This window comes from Rhynchophorus ferrugineus, unplaced genomic scaffold (genome assembly GCF_030347505.1).
Source record: "Rhynchophorus ferrugineus isolate W39M unplaced genomic scaffold, kcgeb_rfMv2 rfM3, whole genome shotgun sequence".
NCBI classification, from domain to species: Eukaryota; Metazoa; Arthropoda; class Insecta; order Coleoptera; family Curculionidae; genus Rhynchophorus; species Rhynchophorus ferrugineus.
This window is the reverse complement of record NW_027472582.1, coordinates 22,919,509-22,934,255: the sequence shown is the minus strand read 5'-3', so window position 1 is coordinate 22,934,255 and position 14,747 is coordinate 22,919,509. Positions and strand designations below refer to the sequence as shown.

The following is a 14,747-nucleotide window of genomic DNA, read 5'->3' as shown; positions in this document are numbered from 1 at the left end:
ACCAATTTCAAGGGCTTTCTTTTGAAAGTTAGTACTAACTGAAAAAGCGGAGAAGGTAATAAAACTTGTACCATCTATGTGTTAAGCCCGAGACTTTTTGAATTGATTTAAGTAATTTTTCATAAAAAATTCGCATCATCATTTCCGCATCCTCTATTCATTCGCTTAAGCTCTGTCGGACATTTGAAAACCTTTTTGGAAATATCGTTTAGTCGGTAACGGTCTAGTAGTCTCTTCAATTATATTTGTACCTAATAATTCTCACACGCAATTTTATCGAATAAAGTATGTAAATCTTAATGTTCCTCCAAATTAGGTAGAAAGAATAAAACACTCCGCAAATGGCGCTTTAACTGAGAAAAGTTTATTGTTTTAGATCCATACAATTATATATTATCTCTCTCTTTTCAATTACAGTAACCAAAGCAGTACTCATATTTTACACCATCTGTTTTTAATCCCCTAAAATGTATTTACAGTACTAGTATATTCTTTAAAAATATACGTTTTATTGTAACAGAGATTATTGAATTAAAAATTGTATTAATATATTTTGTTTAATTTCAGATATAACAACGATCGAATACGGCCAGATTTGAACTCGCCTCATGAACAGGTCACTGAGAACATTTACAAAACGACCACCACGTACAATCTTCTGCGCAATGTTAAGCCAACGAAGTCCATGTACGGGAAAGCGTCTCCCAGTTACGTTCCCCCCAGCAGGGCGTTGTTCACTCCCCCGCTACCTCCGGCCCTACAAAACCCTTACGCAGACAAACCGACATTGCGTGGCACAAATTCGGACGGTTTTGTCAATAGGCGGCCTATACCACCGCCTAGTTTGATGCCTACCAAGGATAGGATACCTTACAGGCCCGATTTGCCTAAGGTTAACATGGAGAAGGCCCCCATTCGACCTGGTGCAGCACCGGGAGGCGAATCTCAACGTCCCTCCGGTGTTAACCATCCGGGTTCCGACTCGAAAACCGAAAAGAAGAAGAGTCTGAATACACCCAGTCAGAACGTGCGGACTGGCGATTTCTATGGCTCGAAGAATGCCAACGAAAGCAATTTCGAGTATGAGAAAATCAGCGTGCCTAGTATCACCAGGATAATGAGTGGTTCGAACGGGCGACACGACGATATCTCTGATGTGTTACTCCGAACGGTGACGGTCACTCCCAACGTGGCTAAGTTCGAACCCAAGATAACGAAGACTAGAGCACCTTCCGCGGAACCCAGTTTGAAACTAACTCCGAAATTACCAGACGAAACCAAAGCAAATCCTGAACAACCCGTGGAACCAGAGGTGACGAAGAAGGAGACCGTCCCCGAGAATGTGCGGCCTTCCATCGATCGATCGGAAAGTGTAACAGTGAAAAAAGATATCCCCATACCAGAAAAGAAGAATGTTTACGTGGAGGATGTCACCACTCAAATATCCGACAGCGTCAACTTACCGAATGTCAAAGAAAAAGAACTGAACGTTACCGCAGTTGGATCCGATCAGATCTGGCTGATTTGTTGGAAGGTCCACGTCTATCTGACAGTAATTGGATATTTGCTTCTAGCAATTTTCAGTATCTACAAGCTGATTCGTTACGAAAACGACCCGCACATGTTCTCAAAAAGTTATTTTCTCACCATCCATTTGATGCTCACCGTGATCTGCGTTTTAAGGATATTCTACCTGATCTATGACCCGTACAACGTGCAGAAGAGTTTTAACATTTTCCTGTACGATTTCCTTCATAGTTTCCCGCTGAGTCTCCTAGCTACCACGTTCGCGGTGCTCATTTTATTCCTTCTGAAGCGAACACTGACCCATTTAGAGGTGAAGACCCGTCCGGTGGTGCTTGTAGTGTTCGCTTTGCTCCACATCGTGTTGTGTTTCTGTTTGAGCATATTTGAAACATTGGGACATGTGGAAAAGGCTTCGTTTACTATTTGCAAGCCGGTGTTCGTCTTGTTAGCTTGGGCACTGGGATTCAGTTATTTGTACCTATACAGGATTATCAAGAATGTGCTGGCGAAGAAGAGTCAAAATTTAAGTGAAATGTGCACCCAGAATATTTCATACGCGAGTCATATAACCATTGCTGTAGCCTTACTTTTCATTCTGTTAGGCCTGGTGCAGTTATATGCTTTGTTCTTCATCAAAGTGGATAAGTTCCTGCCAGAAATTCCACACCATTGGATATTATGGAGTTTCGAGTTGAGTGTGAGATTTATCGAGATCTCTATTATTACTTTGTTGGCTATAGTGGTGAGCTTACGAATGTCTCAAAGAGAAAAGCAAGTTTCTGGTGGGTTCCCTCTCTTCCCCTGTACCACCAGCGATTCGAGTACCGATAACATCTACCCGAATAACTGCAACACCAATCCCAATGCATTAAACTACAGTAGACAGGAAATGATCCACGATAACATACCAACAGAGCCGGTCGAACGACCAAACTTGCTGAAGAACGCGTTCCAAAACGATTCATTCGATAAACGAAGCACTCTGGAACGGTACCAGAGCGATTCGGAACGCAATTCGAACTTTGACCGTTTCGAGCGACCAAAGTGGGGATCAGATCGGTTCGATTCCAGACAGAATATCGACCAAAATAGTCTGAACAACTTCGGGCAACCGAGCAGCGGTAATTTCGAGCGTGCCGGTCATAATTCCATCCACAACTCGATGAGGAACGAGCAGCGTGGCAGTGCCCGGAAGCACCCCGCCTTCTACTCAAACAACGAGGATTACCAAAATGACATGTTGGCTGGTTCGGAGAGGAATATCTACAGTGAGCCGATCGATAATCCTGCAGCTCATCAGTACGAAAGAACAAGGCACGAGTTCGAAAGGAACGATTTCGAGAGGAGATCGCGGAATTCCACGAACACGTCGGGTAGGAGGTCGACGGGAAGAGCAAGGAAGAACCATCCACGCCCTCACCTGGGTATACAGACCTTACCTAATCACGATCGCGGCCAGACGATGCTAGTCGACGAGCAAGGTTTCGTCCGCTTCAAGGCCATGAGGGACCAGAATCATTTCTCGGATGCATAATGTTTGGTTCGAACAGGGAAGAAGGACGCGAAAGGGGAGGTGTTCCTGTAAGAAGAGAGATCGTCTCTGATGATGGATTAGTTATTTGGTTTTGGTTTTTCGGTTTTTGGGCGCCGTTCTTTCGGCCGAAACGCAAGTACAACTTGGAACGAAGTACAATTTAAAATACAAAGAAAAAAACACGCCCTCGCGTGCTTAAAATTTCCGATTTAATGAAGCGCGCTCCTCTCAAAGGCCCAAAAACCCAAAAACGAATGAAATACGTTAATTTGTCAGTTAGTTTCGAATTTCGGTTGTTGTATAACATCAATTATTCAAGAGCCTCTTTTGTATGTTTCTTCTCTGTTTCGAAAACAAAAACGGCATTATATTTGTAAACCTCGATTTAGGACTTTTAAAAATAATTAGAGCAGAACAAAAGGATGTTTCAGGCCTAAAAATAACCAAAAATCAACGCGCACCACGTTGGTGTTTGTTTGCTGGATATACCGAAAGATATTCCGGAACGGCCAAAAGAATAACAAAAACAATTAACAAAAACGTAGCACGAAATAAGGAAACTATTTATATACGAATCTTTTGCTATAAATGTGAATTGAAATATATTATATACCAAGTGGTTCGGAGAATTAGACTCGATTAATCTGTTGGAGATAATTCGTTGCTGATTTTCGAGACACTATGTAAAAAAATAGAAATATATTATACCTACTAGCTAGATAGGTATTTAAAAAAAACTAATAATAATTAAGAAATACCGTTTTTTCTCTGTAAGTGATACAAAGAATACTCTATGCAATTTTTTTAATGTTGAACAAAAACAAGTATTTAAAAATGATACACACTATATCGTTGTTAGAGTTTAGTGTATGCGTCGTGTTATTGAGGAAAATGTTTAACTCCATTTTCCTAAATAATCGAACAACGGAAGATATTTAAAGTAGAACGTAAAGTGTATAATAAAGATAAAACCTGCAAATTTGTATATACAAACAAGAATAAAAGTGCGTTAGGTGAAGCGCAAGAGAAATAATTTTTAATTTTTTATGTAATTTTTTACATTATTTGTAAAATACAGGGTGATCACGAACGAACTGCTAAGCTAATGGGGTTCGGACAAGTAGGAAGGTATAAATTGTGAAGCAGCTACCTTGTTGAATGTTGTTACATAGATTTTAAAGCACATAGATCAAACGTTTCAGATGTAAATTTGGAGTAATATGAAGTGTAAAAAAGTGTTTTCACCACCTCTTCAATTTAAAGAAAGTTTTTAACTTACTGAAAAAAATCACGTTAATTTTTGTATCGACTCTGTACCTACCCTGTATGTCTTACTTTATTATTTAAGCAATTGACTGATTGAGCCTAGTAACAATTTCGACTTTATACAAAGATATAACCGTCCTTATGTCATAGATGTCTCTAGATCCTTAGTTTTCATTTTAACCCAGACCAGAAACAGTTATAACTAGAACATTATGATTTACTCCTAGTGCCATTCTCACCAAGTTCATTTTTCTCATCACTCAGATGTTTTCTTAGAGTCTCCAAATGTTTAAGCTTGTATTTAATTTCGCACAATAATTTCTGGTTATAATTGACAGTGTCTGGCTTAGTTTTCTCCGCAACTATTATAGATCTGAACCATTTTAAGGAATTGTCTTAAGGAATTTATGTTTTTTAACTATTTATTTGACTTAGAAAACCAACCCTCTCCAACTGTGAATTTGGGTTTTTAACGAGTGATATTTATGTTATGTTTTTCATACTAGATTTGTTTATTTATCTAGGGGAAACGCTTCGTGTAAAAATTATTTGTAAATAAATGTATTTAAAATATTATATTGCCAATATATATATAATTCATATATACTTGCCATTTTTTTTTGTACTGGGATTTTTATATTAAGATTTATTTTTGTACATTTCTTTTACAGTATTATAAAGTTTAAGTGCAGTTTATCCGTCTTATTTTGATAAGTACGTTTTTCTTTCGAAGATCTTTCGTCGCTTAGAATGTACATTGTTTGTGTGTCTTAACCTCACCGTTCACGTTCGAAACATTCCTATTTGTTTTTAAGTGTGTGTCTAACTGACGAATTGATTTATGTATAGAGTACCCGAAAAAAGTTCCCAGCCGATGTTTTGTTCCTTTTTATAAACGTACTTATAGAAAAGCTTCGTCTCGTATAGTTTGCCAGTATTTTAATTTAAAATTGCCTCACTTATATAACATGAAAAAATAGTATATTTGCATCGTTTCTTCGTCGACACTACCTCCGTTTATGCATGATAACCCATGCTCTTTTAAAGAGGGGTCAAGATGGATGTATTGTCGCGAGGAAATCCTTTTCTCCCACTAAATATCTACAGGAATAACAAGTTAAAGATGGCGTAATTAAATGTTTTTTGGAAATCCTGAAGGAAAAAAAACCGCTGTAGATATAACGATTTTTAAAAATGTTTGTAACTTGTATATAAAAACGGTTTGTATCTTTTTAAAAATCGGAATATTTATGAAATTACTCTTGTTGTATTATATAATTGTAAAATATAAACAAATGATATGTACTGATTGTGTTTCATTTTTAAAAAATCCCTATTATAAATTTTCTCCCGATGTTCCTCGCTAAAGTTCAAAATATAAAATATTCGTTCTCAACATGTTGCAGCGTTGAATTCAAATTAAACCTATTGCACCGTTATTTTTATTTTAATTGTGTTAATTCAGTTCTCATTAATCTGAATTGAGCGGAAATGAACAAATTGTATCAAATAAAAGTAAATCAGTAGTTGTGAGTTTTATAGACGTTTTTAGCTACGGATTTACATGTTTCATAACGTAACCTTGGCTTATCGACAAATAACACACCAATATTAGGTAGAAATTATAGAATATATTATTAAGCCAATAAATTAGTTTTAAAGTATTTTTTTAATTTAATCTTTATTGTGAAAAATCGATACAATGTATTTTAATCAAAGTATTGGCTTTACAGTGGCTTTTGCTCATACGAAATTTAAATATTGTTATTTTGAATAAGAAATGTGTAACACCATAAAATTCACTAGTTGGATGGTGGTGCAAACACTAGACATTTCAATTTAATTTCATTAGTACAAAACCAAGACTTAATAAATATAAATTAACCATAAATCAAAATTTAGCAATTTTAGATGTTACTTAATGTTAAAGGATTCGTGCTATAGATACATGAAAACATGTATTACTCCTGTGAATTGAACAAATGTGAGCCAGAAGATCTGAATAAGGTGAGGTAAGACATGTCAATCATGGACGTATCTTTAACCAATTTTGAGGAAGTTTTATGTAATTACTATTTTTAATATTTTCATCCTAAAAATTGATAAAACAGCATACCCTTTTGAGTTTGTGAAATATAGTGTAATATTTTTAGATTAAATAATATTGATTTATCTTTCTCTGTTAAAATGTATATTATTAATAGTCCGATTTTCCATCATGTATCATAATTCAATGTAAAAGTTTCACATTTTGATTTTGTTACTAAAGAACTTTTAATATTTCTATAATTTTATTATGTACTTTTATAATAATTATATTTTTCTATCACATGTTATTTATGTGATTATGTTTGAACATTCCCATAGTTTTTAAACATTTTAGATGATATTTATAAATGAATGTCTTCTTTCGGCGTAACGTTCCTATATGATTTGATTAAAACTTTAATTGAATTAATTAAACTCAGGTTTATGATAATAGTTAAATTTTTATTGTAGCAATAATGAAATAATCTTCCAAGAATAAAGTTATTTATTTATAAAATACTGTAAAATATATAACGTTCTTTTATTGTTTATGTCCGAATCTTACTTTGTTGCTTTTTCCAATCGATATAACACGCTGTTCTTCACACGCCATTCAAATTTAAATATAATTTTTCTGTTAAATCGATGATGGATTGATGGCCGATACAAATTAATCCAATGAAAACTGGAGTTCCCGTTTTGTTCGCAAGAAGAACATTAAGAAGTAAATGTTTCGCGTAATCAGATTTGACACAACAATGAAACATTTGCACAGGACGTGCTGTGGTTTGCACGGTTATATATTTTTTGGGCTAAATGTACATTACTTTCGAAAGTATTAATGTTTTGACTCTTTAACGGTTTTGACACTTTTTAAAAACTTTGCTGTTTGTTTTTATCATTTTATGATTCATACAAATTTTCTTAAAAAATACGTTATTGCTTTGACTGTTATTGAGACCGGAATTTGTTTTTTTTTTGTTAAGTATTATATATTTATATATTGCTCATCAATTAAACAATAGGTAATCTATTTAAATCTACATGAAAATATAAAAGTTTCTTATATTATTATCATTGATTCTACAGAATAGTGATACATTTTATCGATCACCTGATTATTAGGTGATGAATGATTATATATATTCTGATCCCTTTAAAAAGGAGTTTTATCCAAAAAAAAACTATCTGAGTATGTATAAAACTATAGTGAGTATGTATGGGACAGAACTTTTCATGCAAATGCAATGTTGTCATGCAAGAGGATGATTTGCGTCTGTTACTTGCTTTTGTGCTAAAATAGGTTATTTAATTGACGTTGGAAGACATATGCAGGAACAGTTTGAATCGGTTTTAAGAGCTGGTAACACACTACACCTTACGGATTTCATCATATCCACAAATCGACCTAGCATGAATATTCCTGTTTATATATAGATGATTCTCCTGGATTAATCCGTTACATTTTCCGCGACAGTATTATCGTTGTAGATCAGTCGCAATACGGCGCAGAAAATTACTTTTTTTTGCTTGGCAAACAACGAATCCGCAATATTGAAATGGCACGGAATGACATTTTTAGCTAATTCATGTGATACCCATTTTGTTCTCCTTTTTGATCTTTTCTATCTTCTGTAAAATTCTGGAGATAGTTATTGAAGTAGTTGATCAACTGCTGAGCTGTGTAAAAGTTCCTTGAAAGTTTTAGTTGTGGTTTCTTCTAATAAGTCTTGCAATTTATTGTTTACGAACTTACCTGATTCTCCAGACCGTTCTTTGTCATTCACTTAAGAATTACCACTTTTATACCTTTGAAACCAAAACTGACCACTGGGATATGATTGAACACCATCACTGTCGCCAGTTTCTAGAAGGGTTCGATAGTAATATATTTTGAAAAAAAATTTTTGAGCATTCGATGACTAGCGTTTATACATACTGAATAACTCAATAATACTAAGTGTAAAACTGTTATTTTATGTGGAAAATTGGGAAAACTAGAGAATTTAATAATTAAGTTATTCAACAGTTGTTTAGATTGATATTTCGCATTTTCGCTAAAATATCGCTGATCAAAATACATGTAAACACCTAATATATACACAAATTGGATGTTCATTACAGACACATTACAGTTACAACTTGAATAGTCCTTTTTAAAAGGAAAATTATCAATCTTCTTACAAGAGATGAGCGACCTCTTAAGTTTTTAAACTTTGTTTCGTAGTCCACTGTCCTTATTAATTTGTTTTATTTTTAATTAGTTTTATATGAAGTGACAGTGGAGGTTCAAACCGACTCAAATCACCACAAGAAAATTTATTACATATAAACACAAACTAATATCACGCCTAAAACCATTACTTCACCGTTGAACTACATCTCCCAATACAACATCAGTTTGAATATCAAATGAAAATCCTTAACATCATTGTACTTTAATCAATTCAAACTTGATATTGCTCAAATTCGCCACTATGAAAAACATTTAATAAGAACTAAATCGGAATTTTGAAATTTCAAAGCAGTCTAAAAGGCCCTTTCGAGGAATAACATTGGCACCTTTATTCTCTTTAAAAAGCCTAAATACGGTTGATGAAATTATATTGTTAGAAGATCGATCCATAACGCTTTTACATATTTCAATAGAATTGTTTATCAATCATTTTATTTAAAATTATAAATCGATTTTGTTTTAAAACTTAGATCTAGAAAACTTGAAATAACTAATTTGAATCTTGAAGCTGAAGTAACATTAAAATTCGAGGTTCTCTAGTATGTATTAAAAGATCATTTTGTCCTTCTTTAAGCGTAGGTGATATCCAATAGTGATCCATAGTGATCCTATACATACGGTGATATCTGATTTAGTAAGGCCGCTTCACTCATAACTTACTTTAACATAACGGGGTGTTATAGCCTTGGTAACTTTTTACTTTTCGATTCCATTTTTGTTCGTCATTTTGTTGTTGATAATCATATATTCATAATGACGTAATATTTACTTAGTTATTAAAAAATAAATTGAATGTTAACAAGACCCAATTCCAATTTCCAAATTAAGAATTTAAAACATATATCCGTAGATAAAAATATAGATAAACTACAATAAATTTAAGATAAACAAACAAGAAAAAATTACTTTCTTACGTCGTAACAAGAACAGAACAAAAATAGTTTCTTATTACAGCACTTTTTGCCTGGTATTTCTTGTAAACGTCTAACCATTTGACCATGCTAATAACGAAATCAAAGCTTATTAAAAACACGGAACAAAAAGCTTCGTAACTGTAATTTAATGCACAAATCTTCCAAAATTTCCAATATTATTATAAAATCCTCGCTTTTTTACCATCCTCGATTATTCGTATCTTCAGAAATGGTCGACTATTAGAAGCGGTAACATTACCGTTAGGTAGGTGCTACGCTTCGGATTTCGTTGGGTTTATTTTAAATTGAGAGTTACGAGGGCCTTTAACAGGTAGTCTAAAAATTAAATCTTTATATCACAAGACTAAATATTACGAAAAATATTACTTATTTTACGAAATAAAAGTTGATGGGTATAACAATATAAACACCATCCAATATGGTAGTTGTTGGGAACACTGCTTGTAGGTTATATTTCAGCGTATTATACACTTTGTTCTGCGACAGTTAAAACAAGCTATCGGTGAAATATGTGATATTTCTATTATTTTACAAGCGATAGTCTCGTAATAGCAGCATACACAAAACATGGTAAAACACGATAAACAAAGAGGAATAGTGGGCAAACCCGTAGTTAGCTGACAGAAATCGACGAACACTAAAAAGGATTGTGACCGGACAATATAAATTTTCCGTGGCAAAACTGTTAGCAGAACTCAACGATCACTTGAGTAACATTGTTTCGACAAAAACAGTACTGCGGGAGATCCACAAAGCTAATATTCATGGAAAAGTTGCAAATGCGAAACTCTATAACGGAAACTAACGTTAAGATTGTAAAAAAGTGATACAATGATCATCAAATTTGGGTGGATTTGTAAAAATTTATTATATAGTCCAATGAATGTCTAGAAACAATATGGTTTATGTATGGTTGGCCCCAAAAGAAGAGAACGATCCAGACTACCTGCTTCCAACATCACGCAGCAAGTGAATAGATATTCATCACTGAAATCCTCAGTGATATTCTTAATATGACTAGCAGATGCCCCAAGATAATAATGCGACCATACATACAGTCAAACAGGTCCAGTCTTGGTTTGAGGGGCATCAGAATTTCATCAAAAATCTTTACCGACTAGCACATCCGCCAGGCAGAGCAGAGTGTGAGAAAAACAATTGGAGAATGTTTTGGTGCAAGAATAGGACAACATTCCGTTGGAAACTATCGAGAAACTCTACAAATCTAACTCTCGAAAACTTGCGACTGTTAACACATTATTAATAAATAAATATTGTCTTCACTCAACCTAAGTGTAATTATCAAAGTGTAATTATTAAAACTTCAACAATCTGCCCGTGGGCAATAAGTATTATTACTTATTCAGTAAGTGAGCTGCTCTACAAACTTATAATCCAAATCTTATTCTAGATACTATTCTAACTTATTCTATAGTCTACTCTAACTTATTCCAGATATTGTTATATCTCACACTATGTGTCTATTAATCAGTTCGTATGGTGGTTTGCGTTTGGTTCACTTCACCGTCATCGCGGTCATATAACTGTTTGACGAGAGTGGTGATTTGCTAGTAGTACCCTACAGTTCAATATCATAGGTCGAAATGGGCAAAGTATTGACTTATACAACAAAACCTTTTTATCTAAGGATAATTTAGATTTACGCCCTATCAGTCAAAACATTTGGTTTAGTTTAAGTTCAAGCTCTTTGCGTTTTGTCACTATATGTTAAACGTCGATCAAAATGCATTTCCAGATATTTCAGGTTGTCTGCTTGCGAGAGTTCATTCATTTTTCATTTTTACTGAGAGATAAGTTCTTCTACAAAGGATGAATGCCACATGGATATATTTTCAACCACAATTCGACTTTGTTAAGATGAAGTTGGGGGTTTCTTGTGACTGGTATTGGATCCTCGTGTGATAATAAAACCCCTGTATCGTCAGCATATGCTGCAACAGTAGTGATCCTTGAGATCGGTATATATACAACAGCTATAACAGTAGACACTGCGCTGCGGAACACCTGAATATATTGAGAAGATTCGTTTTAAACGAATTCGTTTAGGAGAATTTCCTTCTAATTTTACTCATTAATGTGTGTAATATGAATACGTTTGTTTTTACATATATCTAACATTCATTATCACAAATCAAAAACTTTAGTATAATTCATACATACCAATCTCATCTAATATGAATAGATGCAACATCCTCCTCAGCATTCCAAAAGGCTTCCCTTACGCTATCATAATGCCGTTATTATGTGAAAGAAATTAATTATTATGTGAAAGAAGCTGAAAAACTTTAGTATATTTAGTACATTTTGAATTTAATTTATACATTGATAATTTAACATACCAGAATAGCTGATTTTTAGATAGAGCTCTAAATATGCGATTTTATTCTCAAGTTGTAAGGTTCCCCTTGGTGTAAAATATTGGTAAATAGAGAAAAATATTGTTAACAAAAAAATTGAATCGACTTCAAAACATAAATAAGGAACTCGCTAAATACTAAGAAGTAACCAAACTTAAATTTTTAACACGAAATAGAACATTTTAAAATAAAATATATACATAAAAATAAAGTGGAATCCTTCAGTTTTAAGCTATTATAACTATAACAAAGTAAAATGAAATAGCTGTATTAAAAATGATGAAAGCACACAGATTTGCATGGTTATATATATATATATATATATATAATTTATAGAATTTATAACAATTAACAAATTGCATGTTTCAAGACAACAGTTATCATCCATCAATATCCTCCAATTCAAGAGAAAATACTGCAATGACATCAAAGAATAATCTTAATTTTTTATATATTTTTGAAATGTATGTAGAATAAATCACTAGAAAAATAAAATGTTTAAAAAATAATACAACTTTATTTCAAGAACTTTACTTAAACTATGTATAATAAAAACGCAAACAGCTCAGATCGAAGAAAACATACAAAGAAAGCAACGAATCTATGATCCACATAAAGGTTTATATTATCATAGTAAAACCTCGTTCTTTTATGATGCAATTGTTGGCCAGTAAAAAGGAAAACTATTACTAAACCTTGTCATTCTTACATTGTTTTAAGAAGAAAAATAACCGTCGATGGTTCTTCGCGCTTTTCTATCTGAACTTTTTATAATCCATAATTAATTGCGTAAGTAATTAAAACTATTATAATGGAAATCAGTGAGATATCTAATAAAATATGCTCATATTATAGTAATGGGTATTGATGACCATAAATTTAAAGAGAAATAGAGAACGTGATGCCTGGATATACATACTTGCAAGATATAAAATGATATTAACTAGACAAATATGTTAATCTGTAAATAAATGTATGTAAATTTCCTGTATTGCATAAATTCTGGTTCCCCCAACGACTTTCTCTCATATCTAATCGGCAAAGACCAAATCTCACTGTAAAATCTAATGCTTTCGAGGATATCAACTCATCTCGCTAATATAGAATTTTTTAATTTCCATAACTGATAATTGTATGTTATTAGACTAGAACGTGCCATGTAAAGTTTGTAATTAATCATATTCTTCGCTAGAAGGAACATATAAAGAAGAAAAGAAAAGAACTGGAATTGAAATATAGGAAAATGTAGTGGCTAATTGGCAGAAAATCACAATTATCAGTACATAATAAACTGCCATTATATAAGCAAATATTGAAACCTATATGGACATACGGAGTTCAAATATGGGGATGTTCTGCAAAGAGTAACGTAAGTAAATTACAAATTTTTTAGAACAAAGTCCTGAGAGGTATTGTGGATGCACCCAAATACTATAGGACTGATTACCTACATCGAGACCTTCAGATACCCACAGTCAGTCAAGAAATCAAGAGAATTGCAAGGGGCATGAGGAAAGTCTCCATTCTCATACGAATATTGAAATATTACAACTTTTGGATACCATCAGAACAGGACACAGCCTCAAAAGAATCAAACCATCTGATCTTGTGTAGTGTTGTGTAGTGAGATACATATATTAAAATTATTCATCAGTTACATATATAAACATTATTTCACCAGAGAGTGAGTTAGGGCCGATGGGTCTTCCTAGTTATATACCTAGATTTAAGTTAGCATAAAGACAAATTGTAGGTTAGACGGAAACGACTATTAACAATGTATTAATTAATTAATAAAAAAATATTTGATAAGATTTTTGTTCAATCATTTTATATAGATTAGAATTTACTTTTATGTCAAAGCCAAACTGCACTAAAACTCAGAGTTGATGCGGCAACATTGTAATATTTCGACATCACAAATATCCATGACGCATTACTAAAAAAACTTTGAATAGACTATAGTTAATTTTTATTCAAACTTAATTTTTTAGGAGAAACATGTTATTTATACTACTGCTACTGGATTGACCATTGCTGATTAACCAAAAACGAAAAAAAAAACAATATGTGGATAAAATACATTTATTTACATTTTTCTTATTCAATAATTTAATATTTTTCCAAATATTTATTTTGCTAATAAATTCAAGTTAAAGTAAGTAATGCAACCTTCAAACAGTATATATTAAAATTTTATTGAAAGTTTAATTTACAATTTACAGTGGTTTTAGTGAAACATCTTCCGTTATTTTAAATATTTGGTTAATAATAATAATTTGGGAATTCTCAATACAATAGATAAAAAGTGTTTTTATTAGCGTTAGTGATTTGCTAAATTTGATAGCTAACTTTTTAAATATGGGAGAAGTTAAATTTGTAAACAGTTTTTACCCGCATCAAGTCTCTTAATAATCGCTCTCGAAGACGAGTATTAATTGGTAGTCAAATATCTAAATGAATAATTTTTTTTAGGCCGGATATAAACGACTTTTTCCCAAATTTCAAATAAGTAGGTATTTGCATGTATTTTAACCAACGATCCCTATTGGTTAAAACCCAAGTATAAATGTAAACAACTATTAGACAACCTATCCTAACTATTAAACTCGATTTTTCTGACATTTCTCTATATAAATAAAACTTTTCCCCTTAGCATTGTTCAGTCAGTATATACAGACGTTCATCTCAGATCACTCAAAATTGAATTTTCGATATTTATTTGTTATTTTGATTTGAATAAATTTGCTGTCGTAGCCCATCAAACACCTTTAGAAATGTATGTCTCATAGATATCCACGATAAATAACGACTTGGAGCACCAATAATTTCGAAGACACTTT

The 14,747-nt window shown here is 32.8% G+C and overlaps 1 protein-coding gene across 2 annotated transcripts in view; it reads left to right on the top strand.

The window, feature by feature from the left end:
• LOC143192844 (uncharacterized) overlaps positions 1 to 5,632 on the top strand; it is a 408,130-nt gene extending 402,498 nt beyond the window's left edge. For both annotated transcript variants that reach the window (XM_076398576.1, XM_076398575.1), the window contains one exon: positions 568 to 5,632. In XM_076398576.1, the coding sequence (XP_076254691.1) occupies positions 568 to 3,061 (2,494 nt within the window). In that variant the 3' untranslated portion in view covers positions 3,062 to 5,632. The remainder of the gene's footprint in view (positions 1 to 567) is intronic.
• The last annotated feature ends 9,115 nt before the right edge of the window (positions 5,633 to 14,747 follow it).